Below are 22,111 nucleotides of genomic sequence, written 5' to 3'. Positions count from 1 at the left end.
ACTTCTGGGCTCAAGCGATCCAACCTTCTTGGCCTCCCAAAGTGCTGGTATTACAGACACGGACCACTGTGCCCAGCCTCATTTTTGTTTTCATAACCTCAACCCATATTTAGCATTTCCTTCAATTATGAATGTAGGCAGCAAACGGCTGTCGTATCAGCAGACCCTGTGACTTCATGGCTGGCAACGGAAATCACAGATATCTTCATATCACATTAGAGTTCTTCCTGATGTCTCAAAAATGTCCTATATGCTGATCACTACTTCAAAGTTACAATGATAGTCGAACTGGCATCTTGTTCTTTAGGCTGCTACTGAGGAAGCATGCATATTGTCTCACATTTTTCCTTTTTTTTTCTTTGAGATGGAGTCTCGCTCTATCACCCAGGCTGGAGTGCAATGGTATGATCTCGGCTCACTGCAACCTCTGCCTCCTGGGTTCAAGCAATTCTCCTGCCTCAGCCTCCCGAATAGCTGGGACTACAGATGCGTGCCACCATGCCTGGCGAACTTTTGTGTTTTTAGTAGAGACGGGGTTTCACCATGCTGGCCAGGCTGGTCTCGAACTCCTAATCTCGTGATCCGCCCACCTCGGCCTCCCAAGTGCTGGGATTACAGCTGTGAGCCACCGTGCCCTGCCACATTTTTCTATTATTTGATAACTGTGCTTGCAGGATAATTGGTTTCCTTTGGAATCCTGTGCATTTTCTTGTATACAGTTAAAAGCATTACTTTGACCAGGGGTCCACAGCTGTTCTAGTCTACCAAAGGGGTCCGTGGCATACAAAAAGTTAAGATTCCCTATTTTAAACCAGTAATTAGCAGCAAACTCCCCCTCTCTATGTCACATAAAAATAGAAGCTAATTTCTGTAACAGCTACTCCTCCTTCATTTAGCTGCCTTGAACTCTTGGTGCTCAGAGCTTGGATCTGTGCTGATTCCATTTTTTAACATTTTCACTTGATTTTTTTTTTTTTTTTTTGGTCAGACAACAGTGCCTTGTGTTACCCATGCTGGCTTCTGCTGCCCTCTGGTGGTCACAATGAGGCCCATTCCCAAGGACAAGCTGGAAAGGCTGGTGCAGGCCTGCTGCTCCCTGGGGGGTGAGCAGGGGCAACCTGTTCACATCGGTGACCCAGGTCAGTGTCTCTCGCTCCTGCCCGTGATCCTGACAGCCTCTCTTGGAGTTGGGCCTGAGGAGCAGACAGGAGCTTGGCATGCTGCTGAGCTCCCACGGCTTGTCTTTCTTTTTACCAGGGGTGTCCAGGGGCAAAGGCCCTGAACAAGGCTCAAAGGCTCCGGCAGCTGTCTCAGGGCTGGGCTTACGGATGCCCCTCAGGTTTAAAGGTGCCGCCCTTGGCAGAATAGCCAGTCTCACTGTGCTGTAAGTTTACGTATATCATATCTTCTTGGGTTTTTACAGAGGCTTAATATATATATATAGGAAAAAATATATATATATAAAACGAATATATATTGGGTTTTGTCCACAATTCCTGGCTCATAGCTCCTAAAATTCTTGGAACTTCCAAAATGCTATATTTTGTCTGATAGGTTCAGGGTAGGGCTGGTCACCGGAAAGACGAAGGTAGGATTAGAGGGTTGGGACTTTCAGCTCCACCCCTCCCCCCAACCTCCAGGGAGGAAAGAGGGGCTGAAGGTCGAGCTGATTACCCACGGCTGATGGTTTAATCAATCATGCTCATGTAATGAAGCCTCCGTAAAACCCCAAGAGGATAGGCTTCCGCGAGCTTCTACATAGCTGAAAACATATAGGTTCCTAGAGGGTGGTGCCCAGGGAGGGCACGGAAGCGCCGCGCTCCTTCCCCCACACCTCGCCCGGGCCTCTCTTTATCTGTATCCTTTGCAATATCCTTTTATTTTATTTTATCTTATTTTATTTTATTTTATTTATTTTTGAGACACAGTTTCCCTCTGTCGCCCAGGTTGCAGTTCAGTGTTGCAATCTCAGCTTACTGCAACCTCCGTCTCCTGGGTTCAAGTGATTCTCCTGCTTCAGCCTCCCAAGTAGCTGGGATTATAGGCGCCCACTACCACGCCTGGCTAATTTTTATACTTTTAGTAGAGATGGGGTTTTGCCATGTTGGCCAGGCTGGTCTTGAACTCCTGGCCTCAAGTGATCTGCCCGTCTTGGCCTCCCAAAGTGCTGGGATTACAGGTATGGGCCACTGCACCCTGCCTGCAATATCCTTAATAACAAACTGGTAAACATAAGTAAATGGTTCCTCAAGGTCTGCGAGCTGCTCCAGCAAATTAATCAAACTCAAAGAGTTTGGGTTTCATCAAACCCAAAGAGGGTTAATCAAACTGGAGGCCAGTTGGTCAGAAGTTCTGGAGGCCCAGACTTGCAACTGGTGTCTGTAGGGGGGTGGCCTTGGGGACTGAGCCCTCAACCCATGGGTTCTGATGCTATCTCCAGGTGGAATGGAATTGGAGGGAACCCAGCTGATGCCTCCTGCTTGATGGTGGGGAGAAACCCCCACAAATTTGATCACAGGAGTCTTCTGTGTTGGTGACTGTTATTGTGGTGTGAGAGCAGAGGAAACACACCATTTAGATACAGTTTTTTTTCTCTACACGCTCACCCACTGGGGAGATCTTTGATAAATGTAAAGCTCCTATGAACTTCCAGTGAATCTGGGGTTGGGGGAAGCCAAGGGTGGCAGCAGGGCTCTTTGTCCAGAGATTTGAGCTCGAAGCAACGTCTAATCTGGGCTGCTATTCATTGGTACATTTGGGTAGGAGATGGCTTTGTTCCAAATGTTAATTTGAGCTGAAATCCATTGATCCCTGGCATATTAACTCAATCTGACAGTGAGTGAACAGATCCAACATGAAGAGCCAATATCAAGAAACTGTGCAGGCCTCTTAGAGGGCCTGATGAGAGTTTGAGACTGGGCCTTGGATGACGGTCCAAGTTTGGTATACCTGAACTTGCTCAGCTGCATAACCAACAACATTAGACAGAACCTACCCTTTTGTGAAAACGCAGTCAGCACTTGCTAGCTTCATCACATGAGGGTGATTGCAGAGCCACCCACCAGGATGGTGTCTGCTGAGGAGTTTTATCATTAGTGGGGATGGATTGGACCCAGCACATCCATCTTTGCTGTCTTCAGGATTAGGTTGCTGCTGGTAGTCAAGCAGCTGAGGTTAGGTGCATGAGATGTGACCCAGCCTGGACCAACGTCAACCCCCCAAGGCTGGCTTTGGTAGCAGTCTGCATGCACAATGAGAGTACTAGGCTCAACACACCCAAGGATCCTTCCAGAAGTCACGCCATGAAGTTTGAGATTCTGTGTTCTGAAACCAGCACTCCACATGGACTGTAAATTATGGAGGACCCTGAGTTGTCAAAGCCTCAATCCCTATTCTCCTTCACCTCCTCCTCAAATACCATTTACAATAATCCTGCAATTTGAGTTTCTGTTTTAGAGAAAGAACCATGAACTACTCAACCAGTTCTAATTGGATGCTCCCTGCTGAGGGAATTACATTTTCCTTTTCCATCTGCAGAACTGTTGGGAATCAAAGAGCTTTCCAAACCTGCCTACGGGGATGCCGTGGTGTGTTCCCCCGGGGAGGTTCCAGTGTTCTGGCCTTCTCCACTGACCAGTCTCGGAGCTCTCAGCAGCTGTGGTATGTTGGGGGATACTGGGGCAATCGCTCTGCCCTAGGATGGAGCCCAGTGGGGTCTAGTTCTTGAAAGCACATTCTCTCAGTACAATGATTTAAAAATAAAGCCATAAAACAAAACACAAAACAGAGGCCTACAGCTACAGTGATTCTCTCTCTGGTTTCCTTCTTTTATTTATTTATTTATTTAGGCAGAGTCTCACACTGTTGCCAGGCTAGAGTGCTGTGGTGCGATCTCGGCTCACTGCAACCTCCAACTCCCTGGTTCAAGCGATTCTTCAGTCTCAGCCTCCTGAGTAGCTGGGATTACAGGCACGTGCCACCACGCCCAGCTAATTTTTGTATTTTTATAAGAGACAGGGTTTCACCATGTTGGCCAGGATGATCTCGATCTCCTGACCTCGTGGTCCGCCCACCTTGGCCTCCCACAGTGCTGGGATTGCAGGTGTGAGTCATCATGCCTGGCCTGGTTTCCTTCTTTTAATCCCAGGGCTGGAGCACTTTGTCTTACAACTCAATTTTTTTTGTCGTTGTTGGTTCTTTGGTTTTGTTGAGACACAGTCTCACTCTGTCGCCCAGGCTGCAGTGCAGTGGCATGATCTCGGCTCACTGCAACCTCCGTCACCTGGGCTTAAGCGAGGGAGGCATGCCTCAGCCTCCCAAGTAGCTGGAATTACAGGTGCATGCCACCACACCTGGCTAATTTTTGTATTTTTAGTAGAGACGAGATTTTGCCATGTTGGCCACACTGGTCTCGAACTTCTGGCCTCAAGTGATCCTCCCACCTTGGCCTCCCAAAGTGCTTGGATTACAGGCATGAACCACCGCATCCAGCCTTAAATATGTTTTGATTAAATGTATTTCCTTCCTTCCTTCCTTCCTTCCTTCCTTCCTTCCTTCCTTTCCTTCCTCTTTCTTCTTTCTCTCTCTCTCTCTTCTTTTCTTTTCCTTTCTTTTCTTTCTTTCACAAGGCCTCAGTGTATTGCCCAGGCTTGAGTTCAGTGGCATCGTCATAGCTCACTGCAGCCTCAAACCTCTGCAGTCAAGTGATCCTCCCATCTCAGCCTCGCAGGTAGCTGAGACTACAGGTATACGCCATCATACCAAACCAATTTTTAGAATTTTTTTGTAGAGATGGGGTCTTGCTACAATGTCCAGGCTGGTGTCAAAGTCCTGGGCTCGAATGATTCTCCTGCCCCAGCCTCCTGAGTCATAGGGATAATAGGCAGGAGCCACTACTTCAGCCATTTTAATTAAACATATATTTTTATCTGCCGAAGCATCCCAGCCCATTCTAGCAGGAAAACTCACCTTTAGCTTGGCTTTTTGAGACATTTTGGAGATTGATGGGGCCTTGAAAACAAAGGTGAAGCCAAGAAATGTAACTAAACAAGTAATTTCCCGTGGTATTTGCAAGGTGATTATAAACAAGGCCTGCAGCAGTACATTTTTTCCAAGGCTTAGGTGATGTTACAATGAAGAGACACACGAGGGCGCCCTCCTTAGCTCACAGTACGATAGGAAGGGAACAGAAACATGAAAAATAACAGCCATTGCAGACCATGGTCATGGACACTGGAAAATTCTGGCCAGGCCAGTCACACTTGCACTGTAAGCATAGAATCTAGTGTTACTTTAATTTATTTTGAAAGCATTCATGAGAGTTCAGCTATCAGAGTGGCCTCATGCGAGGGAAAGATCATCCCTAATGTGGTGAAGAGGCATGGCTACTAAGATCCACAGGATTCCATTCGTTCGTTTATTTAAGTACATGTGTTGAGAACGTGCTGTGTGCCAGGCATGCACCCAGGCCTCGGGAATACAGTGCTCCCTGGGACAGGATGGACTCCTCTGGGCGCTCATGGTCTTTTCTGAGTGTGTGTGTGGGCAGTGTGTAGACACATACACCCAGGTTTAGTAAACGTCCCCCAGCCCACTGGCCTCACCACTTTCCCACCATCAGCCTTGGCAGGTGCCCTGCAGAGGAGATCTCACTGCCATGGGCACCCCAGCATGTTCCAGCCCTTTAATTCTAACAGTGATAGCACAGTTGATCATAGATGAGAACAAATGACATGAGACAAGGACAACCTTGAATCATTCTCAAACTTCCTTTTTTTTTGAGACAAGGTCTCACTCTGTCACCCAGGCTGAATGCAGTGGCACGATCACAGTGCACTATAGCCTTGACCTCCTAGGCTCAAGCAATCCTCCCACCTTAGCCTCTGGAGTAGCTGGGACTATAGGCATCAGGCATGCACCATGCACCATAGAGATGGGGTCTCACTATGTTGCCCAGGCTGGTCTTGAACTCCTGGGCTCAAGCGATCCTCCCACCTCAGCCTCCCAAAGTGCCGGGATTATAGTCATGAGCCACCGTGCCTACCTTGAACTTCAATATTTAAACTTCGATTAGCAATATATTATTTGCTGCAGACCTCACAACTGATGGGGGCAAAACTGTGTCATGCTCTGAGCTGACTGTTCTGACCTGTAGCTGGCTTTGGAGTGACCAGTTTTAGGTGCCATCCAAAACACAGACAAGCGATAATTACATTCTTCAGATTCATGACTTCTTCCCCTTACACATCAAATCTAAAGTTTATGTATCTGTCAGATTTTTATTTTGAAGTGCTGGCTGACTCTGGCTTTCTATTAAATACGAAACTTTAAGCCAGGCATGGTGGCTCATGCCTATAATCCCAGCACTTTGGGAGGCTGAGGTGATTGGATCACTTGAGGTCAGGAGTTCAAGACCAGCTTGGCCAACATGGTGAAACCCTGTCTCTACTAAAAATATAAAAATTAGCCAGACGTGGTGGCACACACCTATAATCCCAGCTACTTGGGAGGCTGACACAAGAGAATTGCTGGAACCGTGGAGGCAGAGATTTGCAGTGAGCTGAGATCGCGCCACTGCACTCCAGCCTGGGTGATAGAGCGAGACTCTGTCTCAAAAAAAAAAAGAAAAGAAAAGAAACTTTATTGTTCCTATGAAATCCAGTATTTACTCAATTCACATGTGCATTTGTTGAACACCTATTATGTGCAAGGCACTCTGTGGGATCCTGAGATGCATGAGCAATGGTCGCTCTTCTCCAGGAGCATACAGCTGAGTGGAGATAAGTATTCAAGGATGATAATGACACTGAGGAAGGCAGAAGAGGTAAATAGTATGGTATTAAGCACTTAATGAGCCAGGCACAAGAAACTAAGAATGAGTAAGATACTGTGTGATTCAGGCCAGGCTCCATGGCTCATGCCTGTAATCCCAGCACTATGGTAGGCTGAGGTGGGAGGCTTGCTTGAGCCCAGGAGTTTGAGGCTGCAGTGAGCTTTGTTGCACCACTGTACTCCAGCCTGGGCAACAGAGAAAGAGCCTTGTCTCTTTAAAAAATTTATATATGAGGCTGGGCGCAGTGGCTCACGCCTGTAATTCCAGCACTCTGGGAGGCTAAGACAGGAGGATCACCTGAGGTCAGGAGTTCGAGACCAGCCTACCCAACATGGCAAAACCCTGTCTCTACTAAAAATACAAAAATTAGCCAGGCGTAGTGGCACACGCCTATAATCCCAGCTACTCAGGAGGCTGAGACAGGAGAATTGCTTGAACCCGGGAGGCGGAGGTTGCAGTGAGCCGAGATCGCACCACTGCACTCCAACCTGGGTGACAGAGCTCTGTCTCAAAAAAAAAAAGTATGTGTGTGTGTGTGTGTGTGTGTGTGTGTATGGTGTGTGTGTGTATATATATATGGTGTGTATATATATATGGTAGATATATATACACACAGTGGATACATATGTATGGATATATATGTATATGGTGCTTGTTCAGTTATACAAACCATCATTTATTGAGGGCTTACTCTGAAACAAGCACTTTGCTGAACACTTTTTAAAAACTTATTTTTTTTTACTTTTTTAAACCACATGAGTGTGCTAAACACTTTTTTTTTTTTTTTGAGATGAGGTATTGCTCTGTTGCCTAGACTGGTGTGCAGTAATGCGATCTCGACTCACTGCAGCCTCTGATTCCCAGGTTCAAGCAATTCTCCCACCTCAGCCTCCCAAGTAGCTGGGATTACAGGTGCACCACCACGCTGGGCTAATTTTTGTATTTTTAGTAGAGACAGGGTTTCATCATGTTGCCCAGGTTGGTCTTGAACTCCTGACCTCAGGTGATCCACCCTCCTTGGCCTCCCAAAGTGTTGTGATTACAGCCATGAGCCACCGCGCCTGGCCTGCTAAACACTTTTACGTACATTTTCCAGTTTCTTTCTGACAACAGCCATATGAGGCATTATCATTGCTTTACAGTCAAAGAAACAGGTTTAAAGAATAAAGTCGGGCCAGTCGTGGTGGCTCATGCCTGTAATCCCAGCATTTTGGGAGGCCAAGGTGGGCGGATCACCTGAGGTCAGGAGTTTGAGACCAGCCTGGATAACATGGTGAAACCTCGTCTCTACTAAAAATACAAAAATTACCCAGGCGTAATCCCAGGCATCCTGAGGTGGGATAATCGCTTGAACCCAGGAGGTGGAGCTTGCAGTGAGCCGAGATTGTACCACTGCACTCCAGCCTGGGCGACACAGCAAGACTGTCTCAAAAAAAAAAAAAAAAGAATAAAGTCAATAAAGTCACATCCCAAATTCAAGTATATTCACAATGCTAAAACCACTTCTTAATAACTATGCTACAGTGTTTCACATTGCCTGAAATCTAACAAGGAAGAGTCTTTAAAGAATAAAATTAACAAAAACGAAAGCAAAATGTAACTGCCATAAGGAAAAATAGAAACGATGCTCACAGGGGGTTCCAAATCTAACATTTGCTGGAAAGCAAAGCAAGATGGCATCGTGAGTTTTAAGAATCCAGTAAATACTTCCTGATCTCCATGGGTTAAATTGATGGAATTACCTAGAGCTCTAGCTACAGCTGTGGCTGTATCTCACTTCTTTTCAACCCATAGTCAACTCATCTTTACTTTCCTAGAGATTAGAGGCAACTGTGTAAATGGAACTCGATGTGGCCATAAACTAGCTCATTCTGGCCTTGGTGCCAACAGGTGGTATAGGGAGTGCTTAGGCTGAGCTGATGACCAGGCGCCATCTTGCCTATCAGCAGTGGGCTAGATGAGGGTAGGCTGGACTTGATGAAGTGGCTGGGCTCAGATCCTCCTGTTATGTGTTTTAGAGACCCCACTGGCTTTTGCCAGCATCCCAGGCTGCACGGTTATGACTGACCTGAAGGATACAAAGGCTCCAACTGGTTGTCTCACCCCAGAGAGAATTCCAGAGGTCCATCACATTTCCCAAGATCCTCTGCACTACAGCATTGCGTCAGTGTCCGCTTCTCAGAAGATCAGAGAACTAGAGTCTGTGATCGGCATAGACCCAGGTAAGAAACAATGCATTTGCACCTGGAGAAACCGACCACTGACATAATTTTCAGTGAAAAAGGCAGGATGCAAAATGTATCCACAGGATGATTTTTTAAATGTTGATACTGCATATAAATCTCAAAAAGACTAAAATTAAATACACCAAAATACTGACATTGATGGTCTCTAGGTAGTGCTATTATGAGTGATTTTTTTTTTTTTTTTTTTGAGACAGGGTCTCACTCTATTGCCCAGGCTGGAGTGCAATAGCGTGATCTCGGCTCACTGCAACCTCTGTCTCCCGGGTTTAAGTGATTCTCCTGTCTCAGTCTCCTGAGTAGCTGGGATTACAGGCACGCACCACCACACCTGGCTCATTTTTGTATTTTTAGTAGAGATGGGATTTCACCGTGTTGGCCAGGCTGGTCTTGAACTCTTGGCCTCCCAAAGTGCTGGGTTTACAGGCGTGAGCCACTGTGCCCAGCCTTGCTTTCTTCTTTGTGGCATTTTCTTTCTTTCTTTTTTTTTGAGATGGAGTCTCACTCTGTCACCCAGACTGGAGTGCGGTGGTATAATCTCAGTTCACTGCAACCTCCACCTCCAAGGTTCAAGTGATTCTCCTGCCTCAGCCTCTTGAGTAGCTAGGACTATAGGCACGTGCCACCCCACCCAGCTAATTTTTGTATTTTTAGTAGAGACGGGGTTTCACCATGTTGGCCAGGCTGGTCTCGAACTCCTGACCGCAGGTGATCCACCCATCTCAGCCTCCCACAGTGCTGGGATTACAGGCGTGAGCCACCGCGCCCAGTCGTTTTTGGCTTTTTCTTGTTGTTCTAAACTTTAACACTAAACATGTGAGGAAGTTCGTTGAGTTTATTTGCTGGACATGTTGCCAGCCAGAAGCAGATGGAGTTAGGTAAGAAAAAAAGAGAGAATGGTTTCTAGGTAGGCAACTGCCACCATTTTAAAACAGTTATTTATGTAGTTTATTATTATTATTTAGAGATGAGAGGGCGGTGTCTCACTGTGTTGCCCAGGTTGGTCTTGGACTCCTGGGCTCAAGTGATTTTCCCGCCTCAGCCTCCCAAAGTGCTGGGACTATAGGCATGGACCACCCAGCCTGTCCTGTATGGATTTAATGATGTCCCTGATCTCTCCCTTTTGTGCCATTGCCCTGGGGTTGGGCATGGAATAGATTATTTGTATACTAGGCAGCAGGGATAGTGTTAGGGGCAGGATTACTTCTCTGGGGATCCCTGTGGGGCAGGACCCTACAGCCACAGCCTCACAACAGTTTACAGTCAACTTGTATATTGTATAATGCATCTCAGAAGAAGGATAGCCCTTCTGTGGCTTTGGAACCGCTGGCCTTCTGTACGTGGGAGAGGGCTGGTGAGATCCCCTAGGGGACCTGCTGATTCCAATTAGTTATTTATTTTATTTTATTTTATTTTTTGAGACAAGGTCTCACTCTGTTACCCAGGCTGGAGTGCAGTGATGCAAAGAGGCTCACTGTAACCTCCACCTCCTAGAAATCCTACCACCTCAGCCTCCTGAGTAGCTGGGACTACAGGCCGGCACCACCATACCTGGCTAATTTGTTGTTGTATTTTTAGTAGACACGGGGTTTTACCATGTTACCCAGGCTGGTCTCAAACTCCTGAGCTCAAGTGGTCTGCCCACCTCAGCCTCCCAAAGTGCTAGGATGACAGGCATGAGCCACCACGCCTGGCCCTGCTGAGTCCAGTTAGAAAGAGGTTTGCTGAAAGCTGGTTGAGGGGCTTTTAATTTCCAGCTATGTCTTCATTTAAGAGCTGAATTTCTAATCCCAGGTGGCCAGCAGAGCCTGCAGTTTCACCTGCCATTGTGCGTGGTAAATTCCTTTGTTGGCAAACACTCATGAGAGAATTACAGCGTAGACGATACCTCAGTTTCCTCATCAGCGTAACAGGAGTAATGACAATTATGCCTACCTCTCTGGATTGTGATGCACAAAAAGGATAATGGTGTCACCTACCAAGTTGTACTGTGCTAGGCATCAGGCTGCCAGCAAGCATTTAAGCGTTTCATCTTATTAAAGTCTCCCAATGACTCTATGTGGAGGCAGCTATGATTAACTTCATTTAACAGGTGAGGAAACTGAGGCAGATAGGGTGCAGAGACTTACCAGAGTCCACATACCTAGTAGGTGGTCAGGGCAGAACTTGAACCCATGTCTGCTGACTTCAAGCCCATGATTTATAAATGTCAGCTAAATTAGAATCTGAATGTAAACGGTAAGTCACAGTCTTGCCTGGGCAGTTGAAAGAGTGCTCCAGTGACTCCTGGTTCACACACCAGTCTGTCTTCTGGACCTTCTCATGGGCCGTGCTCCTAAACCTGGGGTACAAACCACCCTTGGCACCTGGAATGACTGAAGAGAAGGCATATGTGGCCTCCCCACCGGCCCACCTGACTCTCATTCCCCAGAGTCAGGTGGACCAGTGGGGAGATTCAGGTAGCTACCTGGATCAATGGTGGCTGACCGCCGTGGAGAGCTGAGGGGTGAGGCCAGCCTGCACATCAGCGGTCAGCTCTCTGGGCCAGACTCCCAGGGCCCAGACAGGACTGATTCCAGTGCCAGTTTAAAGCCTACGGCAGCTGGGCAGAGCCCCAAAACAGACAGGCTGAGACCTTCCCCTGCTGGCCAGCACTGTCACGAATCTGACAGTGCAGACCAGTCCTAGAAATGCCTAATTCTTGGGAGGCCGAGGTGGGAGGATCACTTGAGGTCAGGAGTTCAAGACCAGCCTGGGCAACGTAGAGAGATCCTATCTACAAAAAAATAAAAAAATCAGCTAGGTGTGGTGGTGTCACATACCTGTGGTCCCAGCTACTAGGGAGGCTGAGGTGTGCAGATTACTTGAGTTCAGGAGGTTGAAGCTGCAGTGAGCCATGACTGCACCACTGCACTCCAGCCTGGGCAATAGAGCAAGATGTGAGAAAGAGAGAGGGAGGGAGGGAGGGATGGAAGGAGGGAAGGAGGGAGGGAGGGAAGGAAGAAAGAATGGATGGATGGATGGATGGATGGATGGATGGATGGATGGATGGATGGATGTAGAGATGAGATCTCCCTGTGTTGTCCAGGCTGGTCTTGAACCCCTGGGTTCAAACAATCCTCCCTCCTCAGTCTCCCAAAGTGTTGAGATTACGGGCAGGAGCCACCGCTCCTGGTGCTCTGGATGGATATATTTTTTTAAATTTCTGCTGTACCTTCTCCTTCACAAACATTCTTACCCAAGCCGATGGCTCTCCATTTAGCACAGGGTCATGAGGGAAGATGAATTATTAACTCTATCATTAGCTCAGATTAAAAAATAAAAGTAATTGGGAAGTAAATTTATTGCAGACGTGTTGCACCCACTGCTTAATAAAACGAGCTAAGCGTTCAGCCACAAACACCATCCATCAATGCTGTGCAGACTGCAAGACGAAGCTTGAAGGATGACGCTGGGGGAGGCAGATTTACAGTTGTTGGATGTGTTGATGTCATCTGTTAAGGACTGTCTTTAATCCTCAAGAACAACAGATGCTTTTGATCCCCACTATATTAAATAAGCAGATAGAAGATTCATAACAGTGTCTTGAGCATTACTCACTGGGCATAAGAATAGGCCCACTCAGTCATTTTTGAGAGGGTGTTGGCTTGCATTTGAGGTGCCTGGGGAATATGAAGGGGTATAGGGTTTATAGTAATGATTTTAGCTCTGATGATAAAATCATCCTAAATGTATTGACTAATTTACAGTTGACCAAGTTCTCACTCTCCTCTTCTCCCTCTGGTGCTCACCACGCCCTAGGAAGTAGGTTACAACCCAATTTTTTTACTTAAAAATGTTGTTATTCTTCTCCTCGCCCCCCTCCATTTTTTGAGACAGTCTTGCTCTGTCACCCAGACTGGAGTGCAGTGGTGCGATCTCAGCTCACTGCAGCCTCTGCCTCCCAAGTTTGAGTGATTCTCCTGCCTCAGCCTCCTGAGTAGCTGGGATTATGGGTGTGCACCACCATGCCATTTACCCAATCTTGCAGCCACACCTGACTGAAGGGAGGCTCCTCAGCCATTTACCCCCTTCTCTTTCATGCTGGGGTCGGGGGGAGGGGTAGAATACACTGTGGTGAGCAATTTGCAGTCTCTGCCGCAGTCCTCAAAAAAAACAAAGCGAACAAACTAAAAACCCAAACTGCTCTTACTATAAAGTTTCTACTTTAAAAATAATCACTTTTGGCTGGGTGTGGTGGCTCACACCTATAATCCCAGCACTTTGGGAGGCCAAGGTGGGAAGATCGCTTGAGCCTGGTAGTTTGAGACCAGACTGGGCAATATAGCAAGGCCCTATCTTTTAAAAAAGTGCCAAAAAAATTAGCGGTATGTGGTGACGCGTGCCCAGCTACTCGGGAGGCTGACGCGGGAGGATCACTTGAGCCCAGGAGTTCAAGGTTGCAGTGAGCTGTGATTGTGCCACTACATTCCAGCCTAGATGACAGAGCGAAACCCTATCATAAATAAATACATAAAAACAATTTTAAAAGTAAAGATAGTTAGTTTTACATTCTATTTTATTTTTGTCATTTCAGGGAACCGGGGGATTGGACACCTGCTCTGTAAAGACGAGCTGCTGAAGGCCTCTCTCTCGCTGTCCCATGCCCGCTCAGTGCTCATCACCACTGGGTTCCCGACGCATTTCAATCATGAGCCTCCAGAAGAGACAGATGGCCCACCAGGAGCTGTTGCTCTGGCCGCCTTCTTGCAGGCCTTGGAGAAGGAGGTAGCCATAATCGTTGACCAGAGAGCCTGGAACTTGCACCAGAAGATTGTCGAAGACGCTGTTGAGCAAGGTGAGCAGTGAGATGCGCTTGGTCCGTTTCCCCAGATGGGCTTTGTGGACGGAAGCTGGAGTGAATCCGCATCTGCAGCACAGAGCGTTCTCCTTCCAGCTCACAGCTCCATTGTAAGCCGCATAGCCTGATTTTATAGACGAAGAGACTGAGGCTTTGAGAGGTCCAGGGGATTTTCCCAGGTGGAAATGGCGAGCTGGAATCTGAACTTGGATCCACCAGGCTCCAAAGCATGGGATCCTTCCTGCACACCTGCTGTTCTCCCTGTGCGATGGGGGGAATGACCTGCCGAGTATTAGCAACCAGGGGCAGCCCTGGACCACCAGAGCTGGGGAGGATACTGGAGTGTGAAGTGGCTGAAAGGCTCAGACATCCATCCCACCTGGTTGTGATGGGCAGGGCTGCACCTGGAGCACCCAGTGGGTGTTATTGCTGCAGGTGTTGGAGACTCAAAGCTGTAATTCCACTATACATGTAACCGAATCAGCCTCAGGTTCAATGTGAACAACCGCTACTCACCGCACCTCCATCCTGCAGGAAGTGTTATCAGGCATGAGCTGGAAGCCTGGTGAATCTCACCTGCCTCCCACTACCGATCACTCTGTGTCCCTCAAAATGCATTCTTCAGAGGTATGTTTTTTCCTTTTAGCATTTAAAAAGGGCTTTAAACCCAGTAAGGCATACCCTAAAGCAGCCATTGTGTCAGAAGTTTCCAAAAGCCTGTGTCTGTACATGCAGAATCCATTTCATGCAGCAAATGCGTGTTGAACTCGAGTATGTGCCAGACACTCTGTTAGGTTCTTGAGATCCACCCGTGAGCAAAACTGACAATAGTCCTGCCCCCACAGAGAGTATCTTCCAGCAGAGTGTGACAGACAAGAAACAACATGTAAGATGAAGGCACAGTGTGTTCGAGTGATGATGCCATGGGGAAAATGGACCAGGATGAGGAGACTGGAGAGTGAGGGGCTGGGCGGTGGCAGCAGTGGGGGACAGCTGTCACTTTAAACAGGATGGCCAGGAAGATCCCCTGGAGGAGGTGGCCTTTGAGTCCAGAATTCAGGTTGATGATGAGGGCGTGAGGCTTGGGCTGGCTGAGGAAAGGGCATCCTGGGCTGTGGCAATGGCTGGGGCAGAGGCCATTGGGTGGAGTGGGGGCCCAGTGGGTTTAAGAAAGGATGACATGCTGGCTGACTGGCCTGGAGTAAATGAGGAAAAGGGAATTGGCACGAGGGACAGAGAGGTAACAGGGACCAGATGGGGCAGGGCCTCGCAGGACCCTGTGGGCAGCTGGGCTTTTGTTCTGGGTGAGATGGGGAGCCCGGGATTTCTCTGAGCAGGGGACAGCCACGTTCTCTGTGAGTTGTAAGCGATCACTGGGGTGCAGAGACAAGAGTGGAAATGGGAGACTGGTGAGTTATGGAAGGTGGGAGAGGAGGACGGTTTGGAGTAGGGGTGCCTCATGGCATATCCCTTCAACCCCACTTCTGATTTCAGAACTTCCACTGCGGTGGAAGTTCTGAGTCACATTGACCCGATTGAGCCCTGCCATAAGCTAGGGCCCTGCAGGACCTCTCCAAAGCCATGTGGAATCACTGGCTGATGGCTTCAGGGCACCCTCAACCCCTGGGGGACAGGACCTGAGGTTAAGTGACCTGTCCCCTGTCTTTTGGAGGCACACAGGTCCTAGTGGAACTGAGCCCCCACTCCCTAGAGGAGCAACCTTGAAGGTGCATGTTCCCTCCTTCCCAGCCTCACTCTCCCTGTTCCTCCCACATGCTTCCTGGCACCATCTCCCAAGAGACTATCTGCATCCAAGTCTCAAGTTCTGGTTTCAAAGGAACTTAAAGAGACACAAGGTATAGATACAGAGGGCAGGGGGTATTGTGAGAAGTAGCCAGATGCTGTATCTATTTTGCAGTCAACATGATTTCCAGATGGATGGGATATGGGTGTGAGGAGAAGGATTAGGGCTTGCTCTAAGGTTTGCGGCCTGGTAACTGAAAGGATGGAGTTGCCGTGAACCGAGATGGGGAAGACTGGCATGTTTAGGGGTAAATCAAGAGTCCAGGTTTGACATTTGCACCCCGATGGAGGGATTGTAAAATGGTGCAGATGCTATCAAAAACAGATGGCAGTGGCTCAAACAGTTAAAAATAGCAAATGCCATAGGGTCCAGCAATTCCACTTCCAGGCATATACCCCCCAAAAAGGAAAGCAGGGACTCAGAGGTATTTGTCCCCCCGTGCTCATAGCACTTTATTTGCGATAGTCAAGAGGAGGAACCAAACCAAGTGCCCATCAATGGATGAATAGATAAACAAAATGTGGTAGATAATTATTACTCAGCCTTAAAAAAGCAGGAAGTTCCAACACATGCTATAACATAGATGAACCTTGACGACATCTTGAGAAGTGGATTAAGCCAGTCATATTGTATGACTCCACTCATATGACGTGCCTGGAGTAGGCAAACTCATTGGGCAGAAGGTAGAATGGTGGTTGCCAGCAGCTGGGAGGAGAGGGGAATGGGGAGTTGCTTATAGGTACAGGGGTTCAGTTTGGAATGATGAGAAAGTTCTGGAGATGAATAGGGGTGATGGTTGCACAACGATGTGAACATACTTCATGCTACTGAACTTGAAAATGGCTAAAACAGGCCAGGCACAGTGACTCGTGCCTGTAATCTCAGCACTTTGGGAGGCTGAGACAGGCGGGTCACTTGAGGTCAGGAGTTCAAGACCAGCCTGGCCAACATAACAAAACCCCATTTCTACTAAAAATACAAAAATTAGCCAGGTGTGGTGGCGCACACCTGTAATCCCAGCTACGTGGGAGGCTGAGACACAAGAGTTGCTTGAACCCGGGAGGTGGAGGTTGCGGTGAGCCGAGATCATGCCACTGCACTCAAGCTTGGGTAACAGAGTAAAATTGTGTCTCTAAATAAATAAATAAATAAATAGGCTAAGATGGTAAATTTTATGTTGCATGTATTTTACCATAATTTTTAGAAGAATGCATGTTTGACCCTGTTAGGTATGAGGTGTCTGTTAGACACACAGTAGAGAAGTCAAGGAGGCAGTTAGTGATATATAAAGGGTTCAGGAGAGCAGCATGGGCAAGGAGAAATTGGGAGGCTGTTGGCGTGTCAGTGGGCTCCCAAGTCAAGACACTGGGTGAAATCACCGTGGAAATAAATGGAGGCAGAGCAAAGGACCCAGGATTGCATCCTGGGTTTCCCAGTGTTAAGAGGACAAGGAGAAGGGCGGAGCAGGTAGTGAGGGAGATGAGAAGGAGCGGCGCTGAGGCCAGAGGAAAGGCAAGGGCCTGTGTTTCCGTAGAGCAGAGAAAGGCCTCAGGAGGAAGGGCTGACAACGGCGTAGAGCACCACTCGCCGGCCAACCCTCGTTTCCATCGGACAACGGTGTTGCCAGCTATTTTCAGCTGCCCCCTTCCCAGAAGTCGCTCTGCCCTCTCTGCTCACCTGACAGCCTGGCTTGGAGATGCCTGCCAGACTCCACTCAGAGCTGGGTCTTGTCTCTCGTCCTCATGGGAGCTCAGAGGGTGGAATTTGCTATATTGGATTTTGCAGAACTTCCATTACATTTGGATGAAGAATGTAAAAGCAATTTGGCCTTTTAATGAAAATTATTTCAGCTCCCTGCTGTCTTAAGCTCTGTGTGGAGACTTGGTCTTTGGCCAGTGAATATGTTGGGATTCTACCCCAACCTGCCGTGAGGTAGATCAGTTAATGAAAACCAAGTTCATTTTATTTTATTTGGGGATTTTTGTGTATTTCCCACGTGTTCTACAACAATATGTGTTCTTTTTGTAATTAAAACTCCTATTTTTAAGAGTCAATTCGGGCCCCGGGCCGTGCTCAAGCCTGTAATCCCAGCACTTTGGGAGGCCGAGACGGCGGATACGGGGTGCAGGAGATCGAGACCATCCTGGCTAACACGGGAAACCCGTCCTCTACTAAAAATACCAGAAAAAACTAGCGGCGAGGTGGCGGGCGCCTGTAGTCCCAGCTACTCGGGAGGTGAGGCAGGAGAATGGCGTAAACCCGGGAGGCGGAGCTGCAGTGAGTGAGACCAGCCACTGCACTTCCAGCCTGGGCGACAGAGCGAAACTCCGCTCCAAAAAAAAAAAAAAAAAAAGAGTCAAATTCACTTTGATCACTTTGGAATCACTCCAATATAAGTAAGAACCCAAGGCACAGACTCTGGGATTTCCTTCAGTTGTTCTTGACCTTCCTGAAGGTATGCAGGGGGTAGGGAGTGGGTGGGAATTTGGGGTGAGAATTGGAGCTATGAAACTGGCATATATACATGGCCATTGCCCAAGTTGTTTGGCATCTCGAGCCTCAGTTTTCCTCCTCTTAAAATGGGGATAATGATGTTTTTTGTTTTTCTTTTCCCTTTTTTTTTTTTTTTTTTTTGAGAATGTGTCCGCTCTGTTGCCCAGGCTGGAGTGCAGTGGCGCAATCTCAGCTAACTTAACTGCAACCTCTGCCTCCCATGTTTAAGCAATTCTCCTGCCTCAGCCTCCCGAGTAGCTGGGACTGTAGGCACCCCTACCACGCCCGGCTAATTTTTTGTATTTTTAGTGGAGCCGGGTTTTCACCGTGTTAGCCGGGATGGTCTCAATCTCCTGACCTCGTGATCCACCCACCTCAGCCTCCCAAAGTGCTGGAATTACAGGCATGAGGGACCACGCCCAGGCCATGATGGTTTTTATCACATAGAATTGTTGTAAAAATTAAATCAGAGTGTTCACATTGAGTGCTTAGCAGAGGGCTGGCGCACTGTCACCAAGGGCATATAAATGTGTGCCCAGCCCTCGTGACGGCAGTGGGCCAGAACAGGCACTGTTCCCGCAGTATTATGGGCACCTTGCGTGCGGCATATCTGATAGGCTGTATTAGCCCGATTCTGCCCTCCACCCCTGTCAACCCTAGAGTTTACCCAGGACCAAAAGTAAACTTAAGTATCCTGTGTGTCGTGGCCTCGGCTTACCTAACATGTTCTACAGATAGATGTTGTTCAATAACAGTAATGATAGCCTTCAAAGAAGCTTTTGAAAAGCTAACGTGAATTTCCAAAATCCAACACTAGAGCTGATGTGTGCCCCGCTTGCCTTTATTTTCAAGGTGTTCTGAAGACGCCGATCCCGATGTTAACTTACCAAGGTGGATCAGTGGAAGCTGCCCAGGCATTCCTGTGCAAAGACAGAGACCCGCAAACACCTAGGTACATATGTCCCATCCCAGTTTAAGTGGCGGATAGTAGAAACGCCCATATGCGCTCTTAACTTAGCAAGCAAAGCTGAGCCTTTCAGAGGGAACGAAGCCATGAGCCAAGGAAGATGGGTTCTTATGGACCAGACTAACAAATGAAGCTGGGGGTTTCAAGGTGTCCTGGGGGCCTCACAGAGCATCTCTGGAAGTAACAGATCCCTGGTCAGTAGAGAGGGACAGCATATCTTCCTGATAGAGGGGAGACATAGACATAAAAAAAAAAAAAAGACGGCCGGGCGCAGTGGCTCAAGCCTGTAATCCCAGCACTTTGGGAGGCCGAGACGGGCGGATCACAAGGTCAGGAGATCGAGACCATCCTGGCGAACACAGTGAAACCCCGTCTCTACTAAAATACAAAAAACTAGCCGGGCGAGGTGGCGGGCGCCTGTAGTCCCAGCTACTTGGGAGGCTGAGGCAGGAGAATGGCGGGAACCCGGGAGGCGGAGCTTGCAGTGAGCTGAGATCCGGCCACTGCACTCCAGCCTGGGCGACAGAGCAAGACTCCGCCTCAAAAAAAAAAAAAAAAAAAAAAACTAGAAGTTTCTCAGTCTCAAACTATGGGTCATGACATGTTAGATAATAGTGAAATCATTTCAGTTGGGGTATCCAGCACCTTTGGAAAATGAAATAGAAATACAGCATCATTGTATATCTTGTATAGTAATGGTAAGTACTCCCTCATAAGACTGTGTACGTGCAAGTGTGTGTGTTTCTTACTGTGTGTTATGGTCAAACTTTTTTGTTTTTTTGGATGGGGGGATGGAGTCTTGCTCTGTCGCCCAGGCTGGAGTACAGTGGCACGATCTCGGCTCACTACAACCTCCCCCTTCCAGGTGCCAGTGATTCTCCTGCCTCAGCCTCCCAAGTAGCTGGGATTACAGGCATGCACCATCACACCCAGCTAATTTTTCTATTTTTAGTAGAGATAGGGTTTCACCATGTTGACCAGGCTGGTCTGGAACTCCTGACCTCAAGTGATCCACCCACTTTGGCCTCCCAAAGTGCTGGGATTACAGGTGTGAGCCACCGTGCCTGGCCTCTCTGAACCATTTTTAAGCTTACACTTCAGTGGCAAAAAACTACACTCACATTGCTGTGCAGGCATCATCTCCATCCATCTTCAGAACTCTTTTCATCTTGCAAAACTGAAAGTCTGTGCTCCATTCAAAGATAATTGTCTGTCTCCTCCTCAACCCAGCCTCTGGCAACCACAGTTCTACTTTCTGTCTTTATGAGTTTGACTGTTCAAGGCACCTTGTGTAGGTGGAATCATCCAATATTTGTCCTTTTGTGACTGCTCATTTCACTTAGCATAATGTCCTCAAAGCTGATGTCGCAGCATGTGCCAGAATGGCCTGCCTTTTGAAGGCTGAATAACATTCGCTTGTGTGTATATACCACATTATGCTTTGGCATTCATCCAGCAGTGGGCTCTTGGTCTGCTTCCTGCTCTTGGCTATGCTGAATACTGCTGCGATGAGCATGGGTGGACAAATACCTCCTTAAGTCTTTCACTTCCCCTGGACACACAAGTTGAAGTGAAATTGCTGGAACATATGGTATGTTCTATTTTTAATTTTTTGAGGAACGGCCATACTATTTTTTATAGCAGAGTTGAGATTTTTGAAGAACACTGTCTTGGAAGGATTGAGAGAGATGTAAAAGTACAATATGTATATTCTTTTTTTTGAGACAGAGTCTTGCTCTGTTGCCCAGGCTAGAGTGCAGTGGCACAATCTTGGCTCACTGCAGCCTCTGCCTCCCTGGTTCAAGTGATTCTCGTGCCTCGGCCTCCCAAGAAGCTAGGATTACAGGCACCCGCCATGGTACCTGGCTAATATTTTGTATTTTTAGTAGAGACTGGGTTTCACATGTTGACCAGGCTGGTCTCGAACTCCTGGCCTCAGGTGATCCACCCGCCTCAGCCTCCTGAAGTGCTGAGATTACAGGCATGAGTCACTGTGCCTGCCTTTTTTTTCCCCCCCTTGAGACAGGGTCTCACTCTGTCACCCAGGCTGGAGTGCAGTGGTGTGATCTTGGCTCACTGCTACCTCTGCCTCCTGGGCTCAGGCGATTCTCCCACCTCAGCCTCCCAAGGATAGCTGGGACTACAGACACATGCCACCACACCACGTTGCCCAGGCTGGTCTCAAACTCCTGGGCTCAAGTGATCTGCCTGCCTCGGCCTCCCAAAGAGCTGGGATTACAGGTGTGAGCCACTGTGCCCAGCCTGCATGTTCTTAAATTGAATTGTCAAAACAGGATTCCTGCTAGTAACAATAGCAACAATAATCACTGTAACTAATACTGACTGAGTAGTTACAGGTAGTTACTACTACTGACTAAGTAGGTTCAGGGCTTCGTAACAAGCGTCTCCTGTGCGTTTTCTCGTTTTTCCCTTCAAACATTGTGTGAGGTAGACGCTGGGGTCATGTCACTTTACAGATGCAGAAATGAAGGTTAGGAAGGGTAAGCAATTTGCTCAAGACCCGTGGCAGGAGGACCTGGAATCAGAACCCAGATGATCTGCTGCCGCAGTCCACATCTGACCACTATACCATCTGTGCCCCTTATTTCTCTGTTTCTATCTAAAGAAGTTTATCTTTGTGTTAGACTCATTCCTTTTATATTTTGAGCCCTCTTCCTTCTGTTTTGTGTCTGTAAACTGAACAAGTTCCTGGAAGGGGCCAGCGGCAGGCCAATAGCAGCCAATACTCTCAGCCTCTCGGCCTGGCTGTCCCTGCTGGACAAAGGGGATCTGGGTGGGCACCAGCAATGTTCCCATCCCCCATAGCAACCCTGACCATTGGCCTCCTGCTTTTATAGCCTCTGACCCTACTAAAGAAATTGCTGAGGATTCCAATTCTGGACTTTTTTTTTTTTTTTTTTTTTTTTTTTTT

At 47.9% G+C, this 22,111-nt stretch overlaps 1 protein-coding gene across 6 annotated transcripts in view; it reads left to right on the top strand.

Annotated features, from left to right (window-relative positions):
- Positions 1-22,111, top strand: part of DGLUCY (D-glutamate cyclase) — a 160,959-nt gene that overhangs the window by 115,117 nt on the left and 23,731 nt on the right. For all 6 annotated transcript variants that reach the window (XM_017863833.1, XM_017863835.1, XM_017863837.1 and 3 more), the window contains exons 6-10: positions 989-1,139; positions 3,538-3,660; positions 8,851-9,054; positions 13,652-13,912; positions 19,065-19,164. In XM_017863833.1, coding sequence (XP_017719322.1) covers positions 989-1,139; positions 3,538-3,660; positions 8,851-9,054; positions 13,652-13,912; positions 19,065-19,164 — 839 coding nt within the window. The remainder of the gene's footprint in view (positions 1-988; positions 1,140-3,537; positions 3,661-8,850; positions 9,055-13,651; positions 13,913-19,064; positions 19,165-22,111) is intronic.

The sequence above is a fragment of the Rhinopithecus bieti genome, unplaced genomic scaffold (assembly GCF_001698545.2).
Source record: "Rhinopithecus bieti isolate Rb0 unplaced genomic scaffold, ASM169854v2 scaffold_68778, whole genome shotgun sequence".
Taxonomy (NCBI): Eukaryota; Metazoa; Chordata; class Mammalia; order Primates; family Cercopithecidae; genus Rhinopithecus; species Rhinopithecus bieti.
The sequence above is the reverse complement of the archived record's forward strand: the minus strand, read 5'-3'. Positions and strand labels throughout refer to the sequence as shown.